This window comes from Sciurus carolinensis, chromosome 16 (assembly GCF_902686445.1).
Source record: "Sciurus carolinensis chromosome 16, mSciCar1.2, whole genome shotgun sequence".
Classification (NCBI taxonomy): Eukaryota; Metazoa; Chordata; class Mammalia; order Rodentia; family Sciuridae; genus Sciurus; species Sciurus carolinensis.
In genome coordinates, this window is record NC_062228.1 from 59,799,911 (window position 1) to 59,814,907 (window position 14,997).

A 14,997-nucleotide genomic window follows, 5' to 3' on the forward strand; every position below is an offset into this window, starting at 1 on the left:
CTCCCTGCAGAAGACAGAGTCCTAAATGTCTCCCTGACAGTCGTTGTCTCCCCACATCCTTCTAGCAGCTAAATACCCACAAGCCTCAGTGTGGGGTTTAATTCTGCTTCCACTTTGAACTCATTTCCAAGCCTTGGCTTTTTTAACTTCACCCTCACGAGCTGCTCTTTGGTGAGTCCCCACATCTCCGGATCGCCATAGCAGCCTCTGCACAGGCCTCCCTGCCTCTGCTTGACCTCATTCCACTTGGAAATTGGAATAATATTTTACTGTGTTTCAAATTGGGTCACTTCTCTGCTCCAAATCCTTCAGTGGCTCCCCGTTGCCATTGGACAAACTGCAATTCCTTGCCAAAGCCTCCAAGGCATCACAGGTTCTTGCCCTTGCTGACCTTGCTGGCCTTGTCCCCCACTGAAGATCCAGGGGGAGGCACCACTCCTCTGCCCTGCAGTTCCTCTGCCCCTTTCTCCTTCCTCTTTGTACTTCTGCACCTTCTCTGAAGTACTCCCTGCCCCGCTGACCCTTTGACATGCCCTCGTGCACAGGGCTCATCTGAGTGTGCTGCTAATGCTGCTCTTCACTTGGATTTGTCTTCCCTGCTTGGGAAGGACGCTGCTGGGCTTGTACTTATTCTTGTTCGATGATGTATGCCCCTTCATCGACTCCTTCAGTGCACACACATTGACCACTTACTGTTGCCAAGTATTTTCAAGGCATTCTAGAACTGGCAATGAAGAAATCAGAAGAGAAAAAATCCGTGCTCTCACTGAACTTAGATTCTAGTGGATGGTAAAAGAAAATTATTTCTTGGGACACTTCTGACACCAAATATAAGGTTTTCCCTCTTTTACCAGCTAATTCCCCAACTCTCTGGACACCAGTTGAGTACTGTATAGTGTGATTCAGTTCTGAAACCAGCTACCTAGAGTTAGTGTCAAGCTCTGCAGGTTTTAAGGGATCAAGCCCAGGAGACTGCCCTCACTCAGACACCAATTGCTTCTGTCCAACTTGGCTGCAAAGTTGGGGGATCCTAAAACCTTCCCTCCACCCCCAATTTGGTACTTTGCTAGCGTAGCTCATGTAATTCAGGGAAACATTTGCTTATGTTTACCAGATCATTATAAAGGATATTTTAAAGGGAGCATTCATAGCCAGAAGGGGGACATAGGGTGAGAGCTGATTGGGTCCCTGTGGAGTTGTGGTGCACCATCCTCCTGACGTGGGTGTGTTTGCCAACCCCGAAGCTCTGTGAACCTCCTCTGTTAGGGGTTTTCTGGAGGCTTCCTGATGTTAGCATGGTCAGTTATCAGTTATCCCTCAACCCCTCTCCTCTCCTCAAGGATGGCAGGTGGGGGCTGAAAGATCCAAGTGCCTCGTTGCAGTTGGTTTAGTCTTGTTGGTGACAAGCCCTATCCAGGAACCCACCAAGACAGGAGAACAAAAGATGCTCACCAGGAAAGTCCAAGGGATTTAGCCACTGTATGCCAGGAACTGAGGGTAGCACCTCATATATATTTCTTACTATGTCAGAGATAAATAAGAAGCAAGAAATGGAGCAGAATAAAATATCCATCAAGTCATGACAGTACAGGAGGGAGAAGGCGAGGTGTGGGGTGGGGGTGGCTGTGGAACTTTGGAGAAGGCCTGTCTGAGAAGGTGGTGTCTGAGTGAGACCTGAAGGGGATGAGGGTGGTGTGAGCCACCCCATATTTGTTTTAAGGGTGGTCGAGGCAAGAACAGCGGGGGCAGGAGCCCTGAGGGAGGTGCCAGGAGTGCCAGCATGTGTGGGCATAAGGAGGTGGGTGTGGCCGGAGCAGGGCTGCAGAAAGAGAGTACCCCACAAGGTCAGGGAAGCGCCAGGAAGGGGGCCAGGTGTGCCAGGCACTGGCACTGCAAGGTCTGTGGGTTTTCCTCTGAGAGTCTTGGCACTGTTTGAGCCAAGGGAGGTCAGGATGTGATGTGCAAGAGTTGGGGTCAGGGTTTGGCAAGGGTCACTGTCAGGCACTGCAGTAATCCAGGCAAAAATGAAGCTCGGGGACAGGGGAAGGTGAGGAGCAGCAGCTACAGTGTGTTCGGGAGGCAGAACCAGCGGGATTCACTGATGGATCAGAATGTTGGGTGTGAGAGAGGAGGGTCAAGGTCAGTGCAGCACTGTCCAGCAGAACCGTCTGCATTAATGCAAATGTTCTGGAACTGTACTGTCCCCATGCAGCACCAGCCACCTGTGGCTACGAGCTACTTGAAAGGTCAGCCAGGGGGCTGGCTTTATAACCTTAGGTAGCTTTAATTAGTTTCAACAGTCCCCACTCCAGGACAGCAGAAGTCATAGAGACTCGTGTCCAGTTTTTCCTAACCATGGATCACACTCCATCCGCTTGGCTGGGGACTTGTTGGGCAGGAGGTGTCACACATTTCCGCTCTTGCAAACCTGGCAAAGTGCACAGAACTCAGTAGGCACTTGGTAAATGTGCCTGTGACTGAATCGATGAATGAGTGAAAAGAGTGTTATATAGTCCCACATCATGGTGGCTTCCGTCATGGACAGGACAACAGTACGTTTTTGGCCTGGGCAGCTGGAATAATGCAGTTGTTTCCTGAGATGGGGGCACTGTTGGAAGAGCAGGTTTTGTGGCTGTTGTGGGAGGAGACATTGGCGCTGGGTATGAGATGCCTCTTGGGTAAAAAGGGGAAATGTCTATGAGACAGTTGGACATACAAGCCAGGAATTTAGGGGCAAGGTCTCATCTGAAAATAAAAATCTGGGAGTCCCATTTCCAGGCACAGAGCTTGAAGGAGGTGCTCCCAATGTCCATCAGCTGATGAGTGGAGAGACAAGGCCTGAGATAGTCATACAATGGAAGATTGTTTGGCAATGGACAGGAAAGAATCAGAGATGCCTGCAATGGCGTGGATACACCTGGACAACATGCGGAATGGAAGAAAGCCACAGAGCTCATACTCCATGATTCCATTTGTAAGAGATACTCACAATAGGAAAATCTATCCACAGGAAGCAGAGGAGCACCTGTCCAGGTCTTGGAGGGAAAGGGAGTTGAGGAATGAGAAGCGATGCAGTGGGGGTGGGGCTCCTTTTTGGGGGTGATGGAATGCTCTAAAATTAGATTCTGGTTGCTATAGTTTGGATCTTAAATGTCCCCAAAGGCCCATGTGCTAAAGGCTTGGTTGTCAGCCTGTGGTGCTGTTGGGAAGCAGTGCAGCCTTTAGAAGGTAGACCAGGTGGAAGAAGGTAGGTCATGGGGGCATGCTCTTGAAGGGAACATGGAGACCCCAGCACTTACTTACTCTCTGTCTCTCTCTCTCTCTTTCTCTCTCCTCTCTCTCCTTCCTTTCTTTTCTTTTCTTTTTTCTTTTCTTTCTTTTCTTTTCTTTGTACTGGGTGTTGAACCTGGGGCACTTTACCACTGAGCTACATCCTGAGTCCTTTGCATTTTTATTTTGAGACCATTCTCACTAAGTTGCTGAAACGTGCTCTCCTCCTGCCTCAGCCTCTGGAGTGGCTAGGATTACAGACGTGGCCTCTGTGCCTGGCCCTCCTGCCATTCTTTGCTTCTTGACCTCATGGAGGTGAACAGACACCCTCCCACTATGATTCCAATGCCACATAGGCCAGAGGCAGCAGAACCAAGCGACCAACCACGGACTGAAACCATAAGCAAAACCAAACCTGTCCTTGCTTTAAGTCAATCATCCTGCAGGTACTTGTCACAGCGATAGAAAGCTGCACCAATCTTTAAACTTACCAAAAACGCTGGCTTGTACACTTGGAAAGGGTGAACTTTGTAGAGGGGAAAATGGAAAAAAATACAGTCAACTCTCTTGAGTTTTGGGGAACAGAAGCAGTTCAAGGGGATGTTGAAGTCTAGAGACAATCTTTAAAATGGGAGAATAAAAGCATGTTTTGATGCTAATGGGGAAGACCTCAACGGGAGGGAAGGACTGATGGGATCAGGTGGTCACCTGCTGGAATGAGATGTCTGAGGAGCGTGGGGGCTGGCCTGGGCTAGCCACACTGACAGTTTACCCTCAGCGGTAGGTGGAGGCGGTGTGTGTGGGCAGAGATCCAAGTGAGAGGTCAGATGTGGAGTGGGCATCCTGAAAGTTCTCCTCTTGGAATCTGTTCCTGAGGAGTGAGGCCAGGGAGGCAGTGCTGGGAGTTCAGGAGAGCAGGGTGGCTTAGCCCTCAGTGTTCAGGAGTAAGGGGATGAGAGGGGTTGCAGCAGCCACCGACGATAAATGGTGCTCTGCAAGCATCCGTGAATGATTCAAGCACCTTAAACCTCACAACAACGCTGATCCCAAGACCTACATCCCTGTTTTCCACACACAGGGATCCCAGGTTCCAGGAAGGAGAGGTGCCTGTCCAGGTTTGACAGTCGGCACCCTGCACTCAGCCCAGGGACCCTCCCAACTCTCCTCATGCACAGCCCCACGTTCTGAAAAAAAAAAAAAAAAGTGGGAGTGGACACTCAAAGGAAAATAAATAAAATTCTTTATTACATCCTAATCACAGTACAAATAGAGATTAAATAAGAGCAGGGAGAAAGTGGGGTCCTTTCCCCCCATCCTAAAAACCCACACCCTGATCAATAAATACCCCTACCCAAGACCCAATATGGTCTCAGCCCCAATATAGTCCTGACTGTAGGGCCTTGCATGACCCCCTCTTTTCACAGAGGTGGTAAACCGCGGCCCAGAGAATCCTCCAGGGAGTTGGGGCCCGCAGGTCTCCCCGGGTCTCCCCTGAGGGCCCTGGCGCTGCAGCAGCGAGGCGGACTCACACCTGGACGCGGTAGCCCCCGCTCCGCCGCCGGCAGAGCCTCCGCACGCCCACCCAGTACAGCGTCAGCATCACCACCCAGTAGCCCAGGTAGGCGCCGGCGCCGGCCGCCAGATGGTAGGCCTCCGCGACCCGGGAGGGGCTGCACCAGTCGGCCCTGGCCTCCTGGGCCACGCTGCGCACCAGGCCCCCGAGCAGCAGCAGGGCCCAGAGGGCCAGCGGCAGCAGAGGGACGTAGTTGGCGGCCAGCTTCCGGCGACCCGAGGTGCCCCAGCCACTCTGGTTCATGGTGACGAGCGCCAGGAACTTGGCCGGCAGCAGGCCGCACATGTAGAGCGGCGCGTAGAGCGAGAGCAGCACCATGCGCAGGCAGCCGCGCAGCCAGGCCGCGAAGGCCGCCTTGGCCAGCGCCACGCCCTGCACGCACAGCAGCACCCAGAGCAGCGCCCACGGGCGCCCGGCGTAGAAGAGCCGCAGCACGGTGGCCGCCACGAAGAAGGGGAAGAGGCCGGACACCACCGCCTCGTAGGTCATCCACGCGTGGTGCCGGTGCCACCACAGCGCGTTGTACAGCCACTCGCGGAAGTAGGACTTGGACCAGCGCGTCTGCTGGCTCAGCCAGCGCAGGAAGGAAGAGGGCGTCTCCGAGTAGCAGCGGGACCGCGAGGTGTACCTGGGCCGTGCGACAAAGGGGGGCCTCAGCGCAGCTCCCTGGGGCCCGGGCAGGATTCCGGAGCCAGCAGGACCTCCGCTGGGCCAAGTTTCTTAACCTCTATGGGCCTCAGCTTTCTCAAGTGTAAAACAGGGTCAAGAAGGGTTCCGTTCTAATAAGGACATTGTGCAGACAGTCTGAGGAGGACATGCCAAGCACTTAGGAGCAGTCTATAATACTTGCTCAATAAACGCTAGCTGCTTCTGTTTTTACTGTGACTAATACCATCACTATTGGCATTACTAATATGATTGCAGTTACACCATTACTAATACCATCGCTAATATGTTACTAATGCAATTGTGCTCACTGTTATTGGCAGACCCTACAGTGAGGAACAAGACGGGCGTGGTCGCTACCTAGGGTAGTCCACGAGTTAGACATTCTCAAGGGAAGCGTCAGGTCTCCTTCCTGTGACTCCCGCAGACATCATTAATAGTCCCTGCGTAGTTTCCCGCCAAGCTCGGATGGGCTGGATAGAATCCTGTCTGGAAATCCACTGGGCGGCCACCAGTGGTCAGTTCATTAGGCAGGTCAAACTGTCCTCTCAACAAGGGCCTTACTTGACGATGTCCAGTCCCCCTCTCCTGTGTCACCTGGCATCGTCAACGGCAGGCATGTTTCTGCCCTTGAGGACGCTGTTAGGACATGCTGGCCTTCTGCTCATAACCCCAGGGATCCCTCACCTTAGTCCACCATGGAACCCCCTGCGTTCTCCTCCTGCTCTCCCCGTGAGGCCCTCATCCTCACACTGGCTCACTGTTCCAGCCTCACCACTCAGTCTCAATTCCAATCTTCATTCCTCAGGCACCCCATTTCTTTTTCCTTTTATTTTATTTTATTTTATTTTATTTTATTTTATTTATTTTATTTTATTTTATTTTATTTTATTTTATTTTATTTTATTTTATTTTATTTTGTACTGGGGATTGAATGCAGGGCTGCTTTACCACTGAGCTACCTCCCCAGTCCTTTCCATTTCTTATTTTGAGACAGGGTCTTGCTAAATTGCTGTGACTATCCTCAAATATGCTATCCTCTCGTCTCAGCCTCTGGAATCTCTGGGATTACAGGCCTGCCGTTCACCACTGCTTCCGGCTCAGGCTCTGCTCTTTGACACTTGATTACCTTCCCTAGAAGGTCCCCTTCCCAGGCTTCACTTCCACAGTATATGTTGTCAACATGCTATACATTCTATGGATTTATCTCACTTATTGTCCGTCTCCTCAATCACTAGAAGCATGAATTTGTGTCCTTGCATCCACTACTGTGTCCCCAGAGCTTAAACCATTGTAGGTGCTTCGTGAACACTTGCCCCGTGCCTGCCTTCAGCAGCGTGCCAGCAGCTCCCCTGGTAGGCCCACGTCTCTCCAGGGCCTTCCCTAGGGCTGGCTTGAGGATAGCACTCCCCTGAACACCACTGGATCTAGCTTCAAAGTCACTGCACAACTTCTGAAGGCTTCACTTCTGAATGACACTCTGTCCAGGCACTCTGCCCATCTCCAACTCAACTCCTCCCACTGGCTCCCCAACCAGAGCACCTGATGGGCTCACCCGGCACCTGCCTGCCTCACCTCGCTCCACATTGGTGTGAAGGGGGTTGTCACGGTCTCCATGTTAGATCCTGCCCACTCCCTCTCACCTAGCTTCTTCCAGATGGAATCCCTACCCACCCCTGCTTCACTTGGTAGAGTTTATTAGGTCACATGGCTCAATGCAAATGTCACTCATTATCCCTTAGGGTACCTTCCTCTCCCACTAATATCTCACTAGGTCAAGTGACAGGCTCCATGCAATGCCCCTCTGCCCCGTGAGGAATCTTCCCCTCCCCTCCAGTGTCTCACCAGGTAGAACCCACGAGAGTTTGGAGAGTTCCCAACACACACGCGCGCGCACACACACACACACACACACACACACACACTGTGATCCTTCACACCCCACCACCTGGTCCCCTCAGCTTACTTGGTAGCATAGCCCATGCTGAGCATCCGGTTGGTGAGATGCCGGTCATCCCCAAAAGTGCAGTGAGTGCCCAGGAACTTCTGGTTGTACCAGGCCTCCAGGAATTGCTGCAGGAGGTTGTTTCTGTACAAGCCTAGGAGGGGGCAAGGCATTCCAGGGCATCAGCCTTGGCCACTTCCAGTGCCATCCCCAACCCCATCTCCAGTCCAGCCCCATCTGCCACCTCTCTATTGGCATCTCAGTTCCTCCTCTCTCCAAGCACAGAGCCGGTCCCAGTCCGTCCACAATGCCATCACTATTCCAGGTGGCCTGCCACTAGACCACGCCCACTTGACTGTCAACCCACCCAATCTCATCTCAAATGCCATAGCCATTGTCAGCCCCACCCCAAAACCCATCTGCGACCTCAAACTGGGCCCAGCCCTGTCCCTAACACCAGCCCCATGTCACCTCTCCCTAAATCCTTCTCCAGCCCCAGCCTCAATTTCCACCTACATCCTTTCCCCAACCCCACACCAGAGCCAGCCCGGCCCCCTCACTGCTGACTCCACTCTTACCCCATCCCCAATTCTCACCCCAACCCCACCTTTCTCCCCAACTTCAATCACTCCTCCACCCTCTCTGGCTCCCCTCCCCCTCCCCCACGCACAACCCTCACAGGCCCAGGAAGCTCACCGAGGGGACCACTGATGCAGGACACGCAGTGGAAGTAGCTCTGACAAGCACGCTCCACGTTGAAGGCTACCCAGTACCGCAGGCTGCTCAGGAAACTGACCCACGAGTCCAGAGGGTTGAGGATTCGCACGTCCCCCCCAACAGCCCCTACCCGGGGGTCCTCATCCAGCACCCGCACCAACTCCAGCAGTGCCAGGGGGTCCAGCCTGGTGTCTGAGTCACAGACCTGTGAAGCAGAAGAGGCCAGGATCAGACCAGACCTCTAACAGGGCTGGTGACTGGAGCGAGAGTGCCAAGGGTGGGGGAGTGCAGCTGGGGCACTCTGCAAGCCAATTGCATGTAATGTTGAGTCTTCAAGGTCTAACCACATTTTAGACATACTCCATGATGCCTTGGTATTTGGGAGAGACCTGTGACTTGCTTCTGATCAACAGGATCTGGCAAGAGGAATTGGATATAACTCCTATTACTTCATTATTCTATATGGGAAAGGTGGCTGGGTTTTGCAATGTAATTAAGAACCCAAATCCACTGACTGTAAGTTAATCAAAAGGAAACCATTCTTGGTGGGCCTGATTCAATCAGACGAAGCCTTTACAAAAGGGCTATAAGTCAGAGACGCTCTCTTGCTGACCTTAAAGAAGCAAGATACCATGAATTCCACAGCAGTAAAAAAAAAAAAAAAAAAAAAAAAAAAAAAAAAGATAAAATAAATTCTGCCAACAAACACATGAGCTTAAAAGAAGACCCCCCAAGCCTTAGATAAAACCCCACTCTAGCTGACACCTCAATTGCAGCCTGGTGGTGATACACTGAACAGAGAACCCAGTTAGTCTGTGCTCAGATTTCTGACTCATAGTCACTATGAGGTAATAAGTTATAGTAACAACTTAGAGATAATTGTTTTGAGTTGCCAAATTTATAATTTGTTATGCAGCATTGGAAATCTAATGTAACACATTAATGAGAAAATTTCTACAAATTCATTTCTACATTGAGTAGATAGATGGATGAACCAAAGTATCTCCACACTAGGATGAAGGAAGATGGAGGAAGGGAAGGAACCAATCTCTACATTTAATGGATAAATGAGTGAATAGATGAGCAAAGCCTTCCATATTGGGTGAACAGATGGATGCATGAATGAATGAGTGAAAGAATTTCTATACTGAAGGAAGGAATTAATATTATATTAAATGAATGGATAGATGACTGGATGAGTGAATGAATGAATGAAGAATCTCCGCTTGCAATGCGTGCCTGAAGAAAGAACTTTCTCCATTGAATGGAGAAAGGTGTGGGTAATCTCCATATTGAATGGGTAGATAGATGCATGTTGGAAGAGTAAAGGAAAGAATTTCTTCATTGACAGGATGAAAATATTATATTTAACAGATGAATGAACGTCTATATTAAATGAAAGACTAGATGCATGGATGAATGAATAAAGCAAAGATTATCTGCCTGGAATAGGTATGTGGATGGAGAAATGAAGGAATGACTTCATCTGTATAATGAATGGGTAAACGAATGCATGACCTCTATATTGGTTAGATGAACGAATGGATGAATGAATTTCTTTATGAAATAAACGGAGAGATGAATGGATGAGTGAATGAATGAATCAAAGAGTTTCTGCTTGGAACGGACACATGAATGAAGACAGGAAGAAAGAAATGTCTGTCTATATAGAACCAATAAATGAAGGCATGATCTCCGTACAAGATGAATGAATAGACGCATGTATGTATGAGTGAAAGAAAATCTCTCCATTGAATGGATGAATGAATAAAGAAGAGGTTCGTCTGAATCTCTGTCTCGAAGGAACGACCCCAGGGAAGTGGGGGCGTCAGGGTCACGGGTGGGCACGGTCCACTCACCTGCACATAGTCCACCGAGTCGCCGAGCGCCTTGAAGGCCGTGTACATGACCTCGCGCTTGCCGCCCCAGCGCTGCGCCACGCACACGCACCTGCGCGTCCTCACCAGCGCCTCCACCGCCAGCCGCCCAGGATCTTCGGCCTCCACCTCCCGGTAGGCGCCGGTACCCACAGCGCCCGCAGCCGCAGGTTCCCAGGGCTGGTGGTAATTGCCGTCCCACACATAGGTGGCGGGGTCCTCGTCAGCGAAGACCTCCCGGAACATGTCGACCATGTAGAGGTCCTCGGCGCGGTTGCCATCCACCACCATGAGCACGCGCAGCCGCGCGCGCGGGTACAGCAGGGCGCGGGCGGACGTCAGACACTGGCGCAGGTACGCCGGGTCCTCCTGGTAAGCCGAGATGGTCAGCGCCACGCTGCGGGCGGTGGCTGCGTCCAGGGGTCCCCGTGCTGCCGCGCGCCGCGCTGCAGCCGCCACCCGCCGGTGCTCCAGGTACGCAAAGAGACTCTGCGCCACCAGGTGCGCGGAGAGGAAGGCCCCGTAGAGACCGAAGGCCAGGAGGCCATAGCGATCCGAGGCTAGCGGCACACCGGCGGCGTAGGCCCAGGTCATGAGGCCCAGGATGAGCAGGGCGAAGGCGATGGTCAGCACGCGCCGGGCCAGGCCTGAGCAGCGGCGCGCTGCCGCGTTGGGCTTGGGCACATCCTGCTGGGAGCCAAGAGGGAAAGGAGCAGACTGAGTCCTGAGGGCTTCCTTTGAGAAGACCCCCTAGTTATTCCCCAAACTGAAAGATAACATACCCTTTCTGTGAAGATCCTCCTAAGCACTACAGAGATGCTTTCATTAATGAACAGCAATGTGACAACAGTCGTCTATGCTTAATGCCTGATTTTCTCCCTTCTATTACGAGTTATTTTTCGCAGTTTGACAACTAAATCCTTAAGGATTATATGCAATGGAGCATGGCAGGGTTTCTCCTTCTTTCCTTTTAATTTTTTGTTCTGTCTGTGTTTTACTTGTCTGGTTGAGACAGGTTCTGAATATGTAGCTCAGGCTGATCTCCAACTCGTGGCCTCAAGCGTTCCTACTGCCTCAGCCTCCCAAGTAGCTGAGATTACAGGCAAGTCACTGCCCCTGCGCCGTGTTTTCCTTAGTGGCACATAAAATTAAGATCCGTCTCACAACCACAGGGTTCTTAGAGTTGAAGTAGCAATAGTAATAACTGTACTAAAGAGTAATACATAATGGCAGGTACCACACACTGCCCGCCAAAGCCTTTTATATGAGCCTACTTATTTTAATCCTCACACCAGCCCTGTGAGGTTTATACTATTATCAACCTCATTTTACGGAGGAGCAACTGAGTCACACAGAGGTGCCACAACCTGCCCAGGTCACACCTGCAAAAAGTAGACTCTGGGATTTGAACCCTGGGGATCCAGGCGCCAAACCACATCCTCATCGACTGGATTTATCCCTCTGGAGAGCCCTGGGGGACAACATTAGCGACCACCATACAGAGGGCAAAACTGAGGAGAACTAGGCAGGAGGAGAGACTTGTGCAGGTGAATAGCCCACAGGGGAAAATCTTCTGACTTCTCAGAGGCCTGGTGGGTTCTCCTTTTCCACTCCAGCTCCCTGGCAGGACCAGATGCCAGTAAGTGTTGCTGGAAGGTGGGAGGTCTGTCTCCACTTTCTCCTCTGTAAATACTCCTCTGGGTATTTAGTCCCTTCCACGTGCCAGGCACTACTCTACAACAACACCATGGGGCAGGCATTGTGACTCTCCCATTACAGATGAGGACACTGAGATCCAGAGTGACGAATTCTGTACCCACAGATACTGAGGTGGTAAGTAGAGTTATGCACAAACTGAGGCGGTTGGCTATAGTGCCCCCTCTATGCCCAGCTACCTCTTAAGCTACCACATCCTGCCTCCTTGGTGATTGTGAGTTAAATGAGTCATTACCATGCAGATCTCTGAGGTCTGAAACTGGGGTCACTGGTCACCTGCAGCTATGAGCACTTGAAATGCAGCTAATCAGACTGAGGTACTAAATTTTTTATTTAAATTAATTTACAATTTAAGACCTATTAGTTATTAGAAAGCTTTAAATATTTTTTGAAAAAGTAGGGTCCATGAAGTTCTTTTTTCAGTGGCAAAGTTTACAAAATCTAAATCCAGATCAAGTACTTACCATAAAAATGTAGCATCTGAGTAGAATGTTCTATGAAAGTGTAAGTCTGAGCAAAAGAAAGCAAAATATCTCATTAATATTTTTGTGTTGATTACATCCTGAGATGATCACACTTTTTATACATAGTGTAGGCTGGTATGCTAAGGTCTGCTACAGCCTACCAAGTAATAGGCAGCTTTTCACATCTTCAGGTGGTGGAAAAAAGGCAAGAGGAAAATAATATTTTGTGATAATGGAAATTATATGAAATTCAGACTTCAGTGTTCTTAAACTAAATTCTTTTGGCATACAGCTTCAACCGCTCTATGAATTGTCTGTGGCTAATTTCACGCTACAACATCAATGTTGAGTAGGTTCAACAGAGAACATCTGGCCCCCAAATCCTCAAATACTTACTATGTGATCTTTCATAAAAATTCACAGACCTCTGACTCATTGGGTTAATAAAATATATTACCAAAATTAATTTCATCTTGTTTTTACTTTTCCCAGAAGATTGTATACACACACAGGTCACTCATTTGATGTTTTAATAAGATAGCATGAGGTAGAGTTTTTATGTGATTTTTTTAATGTGATTTCTTTCTTTTTCTTTTCTTTTTTTTTTTTTTTTTGAGACAGGATCTGGCTTTGTTGCCCAGGCTGGTCTTGAACTCCTGGCTCACATGATCTTCCTACCTCAACCTTCTGTGTGGCTGGGACTACAGGCACACAGCATCTGGCTTGAGAAAGAGATTTAAATTGTTCCATAACAGTTATTTTTTGTTCTAGAATCCTCCTTCTATCACTTCTTGGCCTTTTGGCTAAGATCAAGTGTAGAATCCTCCTTCTCTGTCTTTTGCCTCAAAGCTGCCCTCGCCTGTGCTCCTGGGGGTCGCTTGCTTTGTGCTGGGGTCTGCAGCTTGTCGGTCTGGCAAGTCAGACAAACATAAATGAGCACCACCCCACACCTGCACTCAGCCATGACGGGTGATTCAGAGACTGAAAACACAGCTGGCTACCACACCACCCCAGACACCCTCTCTCAGGCAGAACCAGTGAGCCTAGCCCACCAACTGCCATGCAGGTGAGCCCGATGGCACAGGGACACAAGGGGACGCATGCCCTTCATCAGGAAGGAGCAACCTGAAGGGACACCCACCAGTGGGTCTGGGGTGAAGGGATGGGCCAGGAGGGCTTCAGAAGAAAGAGTCGTTAACAGTTGAGAAGGAACCATGTGAAACCGACATCTTTCCAGGTCAAGAGGCGGAGATCAGTGATTTCATGTGGTTCCACTTCAACATATGTGGAACACATGAAACCCAAATCCAAATTCAGGTTACGGGCAAACACAGCTCACTCTTTTCCCTCAGTCCCTTTTCTTGCTCACCATCTGACCGCCTCTCCCCGTGCAGGGAGCACACGCCACACGGACTTATAGCAAGATAAGCAGGTAGGAACACAGGTGCTTGGCACCTCACCCACGTGGGCGTGGAACGTCGACCCACGCGGCAGAACACGGGAGAGGAAAACCGCATGCTCAGCTGCAGGTGCTCACTGTCGCACGCATGGGGACTCACATGAAATCACACACACACACACACACACACACACACACACACACTCGTGCCGTCAGCACACGCGGTCCCCGGCAACACATGTTCACACACACGGCAGTATTCCCCAGCCTGACTGGGGTCACCCCACGCACCTGTCTCATGGCGGTGGGTCCGCTAGACTCCTCTTCGGCTTGTTCTCAGTCTCTCTGAGGCCGCAGAGCTGGAGGGGGGTCATTTGAAGACTAGCAGGGGCGGGGGCGGGCTCGGGGCTGACGTCAGGTCCAGGCGGGCCAGGGGCTCTGAGGTCACGGCCGTCAGTCGCGGGCTCCACCCGCTTCCCAGCAACCAGCCTCCCTTCCCAGCCCGCATCCCAGCCTCCTCACCCGCCGCGCTCTGCCAACCCCTCCTCCGTCCCCTTTTCTCTGTCTCATCTCCCTTGCATGCGGGGACTTCCCCTCATCTCCGCCTTGCCCCCAGTCCTGCATCTCTTCCCATCTGGCTCTTTCTCCCGATCCCTGTTTCTCATCTCTCTCCCAGTCGGGCTCCCTTTTCTGCATTTCTCCTGAGCTCTTTCTTTCTGTCCCCTTCTCCCCAGGTCTCTTCCTGCCTCTTGTCTCTGTCCCCAGTCACCGCACACTCTGCCCCTTCCCAAGGCCCTATCCCAGGTTGGTTCCCCAGGGACATGTCTTAGCAACTGGCAGAAGGAATGAAACGCACCCCAGCATGTCTGTGGGTGTGGCTCGGAGGTTCGGAGGCCCGCCGCCTGGAACTGGCCTGGAGTGAGCGTCTGCTGTTGGGAGCCTGACTGGTGTGGGTCTCTGTGAGCTTGTGCGTGTGAGTGTGCCTCTGCACACGTGTGTGCCAGCGTCTGGACAAGGGCTGGGAGCTGGAACTCACCTCTCCAGGGACTCAAATAACTCAGAGCTGCTGCTCAGCTTCCGGGCTGTCAGGACCCTGACCTGACAGGGAAAATGAGTCAGAGGAAGGGCCGAAAAGAGATGGAGATCTGGGGTATCTGAGCTTTAGCCTCTCAGGGTCAGAAGACAGTGACAAATGTCACTGTTCCCCTGTCCTTGCCATGATTAAACAAAACAAAACAAAAACAGACAAAAAAACCCTACCTAATGCCATTTCCCCCCATTTCGGTACTAGGGATTGAATCCAGGGGTGCTTAACCACCAAGCCACATCCTCGGCCCTTTTTATTTTTTATTTAGAGACAGGGTCTCGCC

At 51.0% G+C, this 14,997-nt stretch overlaps 1 protein-coding gene across 2 annotated transcripts; it reads right to left on the reverse strand.

Moving 5' to 3' along the window:
* Positions 1–4,493: 4,493 nt before the first annotated feature.
* Positions 4,494–13,993, reverse strand: Has1 (hyaluronan synthase 1). 2 transcript variants are annotated; one of them, XM_047528898.1, is made up of 5 exons: positions 13,919–13,993; positions 10,031–10,735; positions 8,151–8,376; positions 7,476–7,608; positions 4,494–5,471 (listed from the first exon to the last, which is right to left on the reverse strand). In XM_047528898.1, exons 1-5 carry the CDS (start codon positions 13,925–13,927, stop codon positions 4,796–4,798), a joined length of 1,749 nt encoding a protein of 582 aa, XP_047384854.1. In that variant the 5' UTR covers positions 13,928–13,993; the 3' UTR covers positions 4,494–4,795. The 2 variants fall into 2 exon arrangements, with proteins under 2 accessions (XP_047384854.1, XP_047384853.1); XM_047528897.1 differs by having other exon boundaries at positions 10,031–10,738; positions 13,919–13,953.
* Between the last annotated feature and the right edge of the window lie 1,004 nt (positions 13,994–14,997).

Excerpts from the sequence above, each read along its gene's own strand:
- Has1 (XM_047528897.1), bottom strand. Across the intron at positions 8,377-10,030 it reads ACTCGGTGGACTATGTGCAG|GTCTGTGACTCAGACACCAG; the intron begins GTGAGTGGACCG and ends TCTGCTTCACAG. Across the intron at positions 5,472-7,475 it reads AGCATGGGCTATGCTACCAA|GTACACCTCGCGGTCCCGCT; the intron begins GTAAGCTGAGGG and ends CGCACGGCCCAG.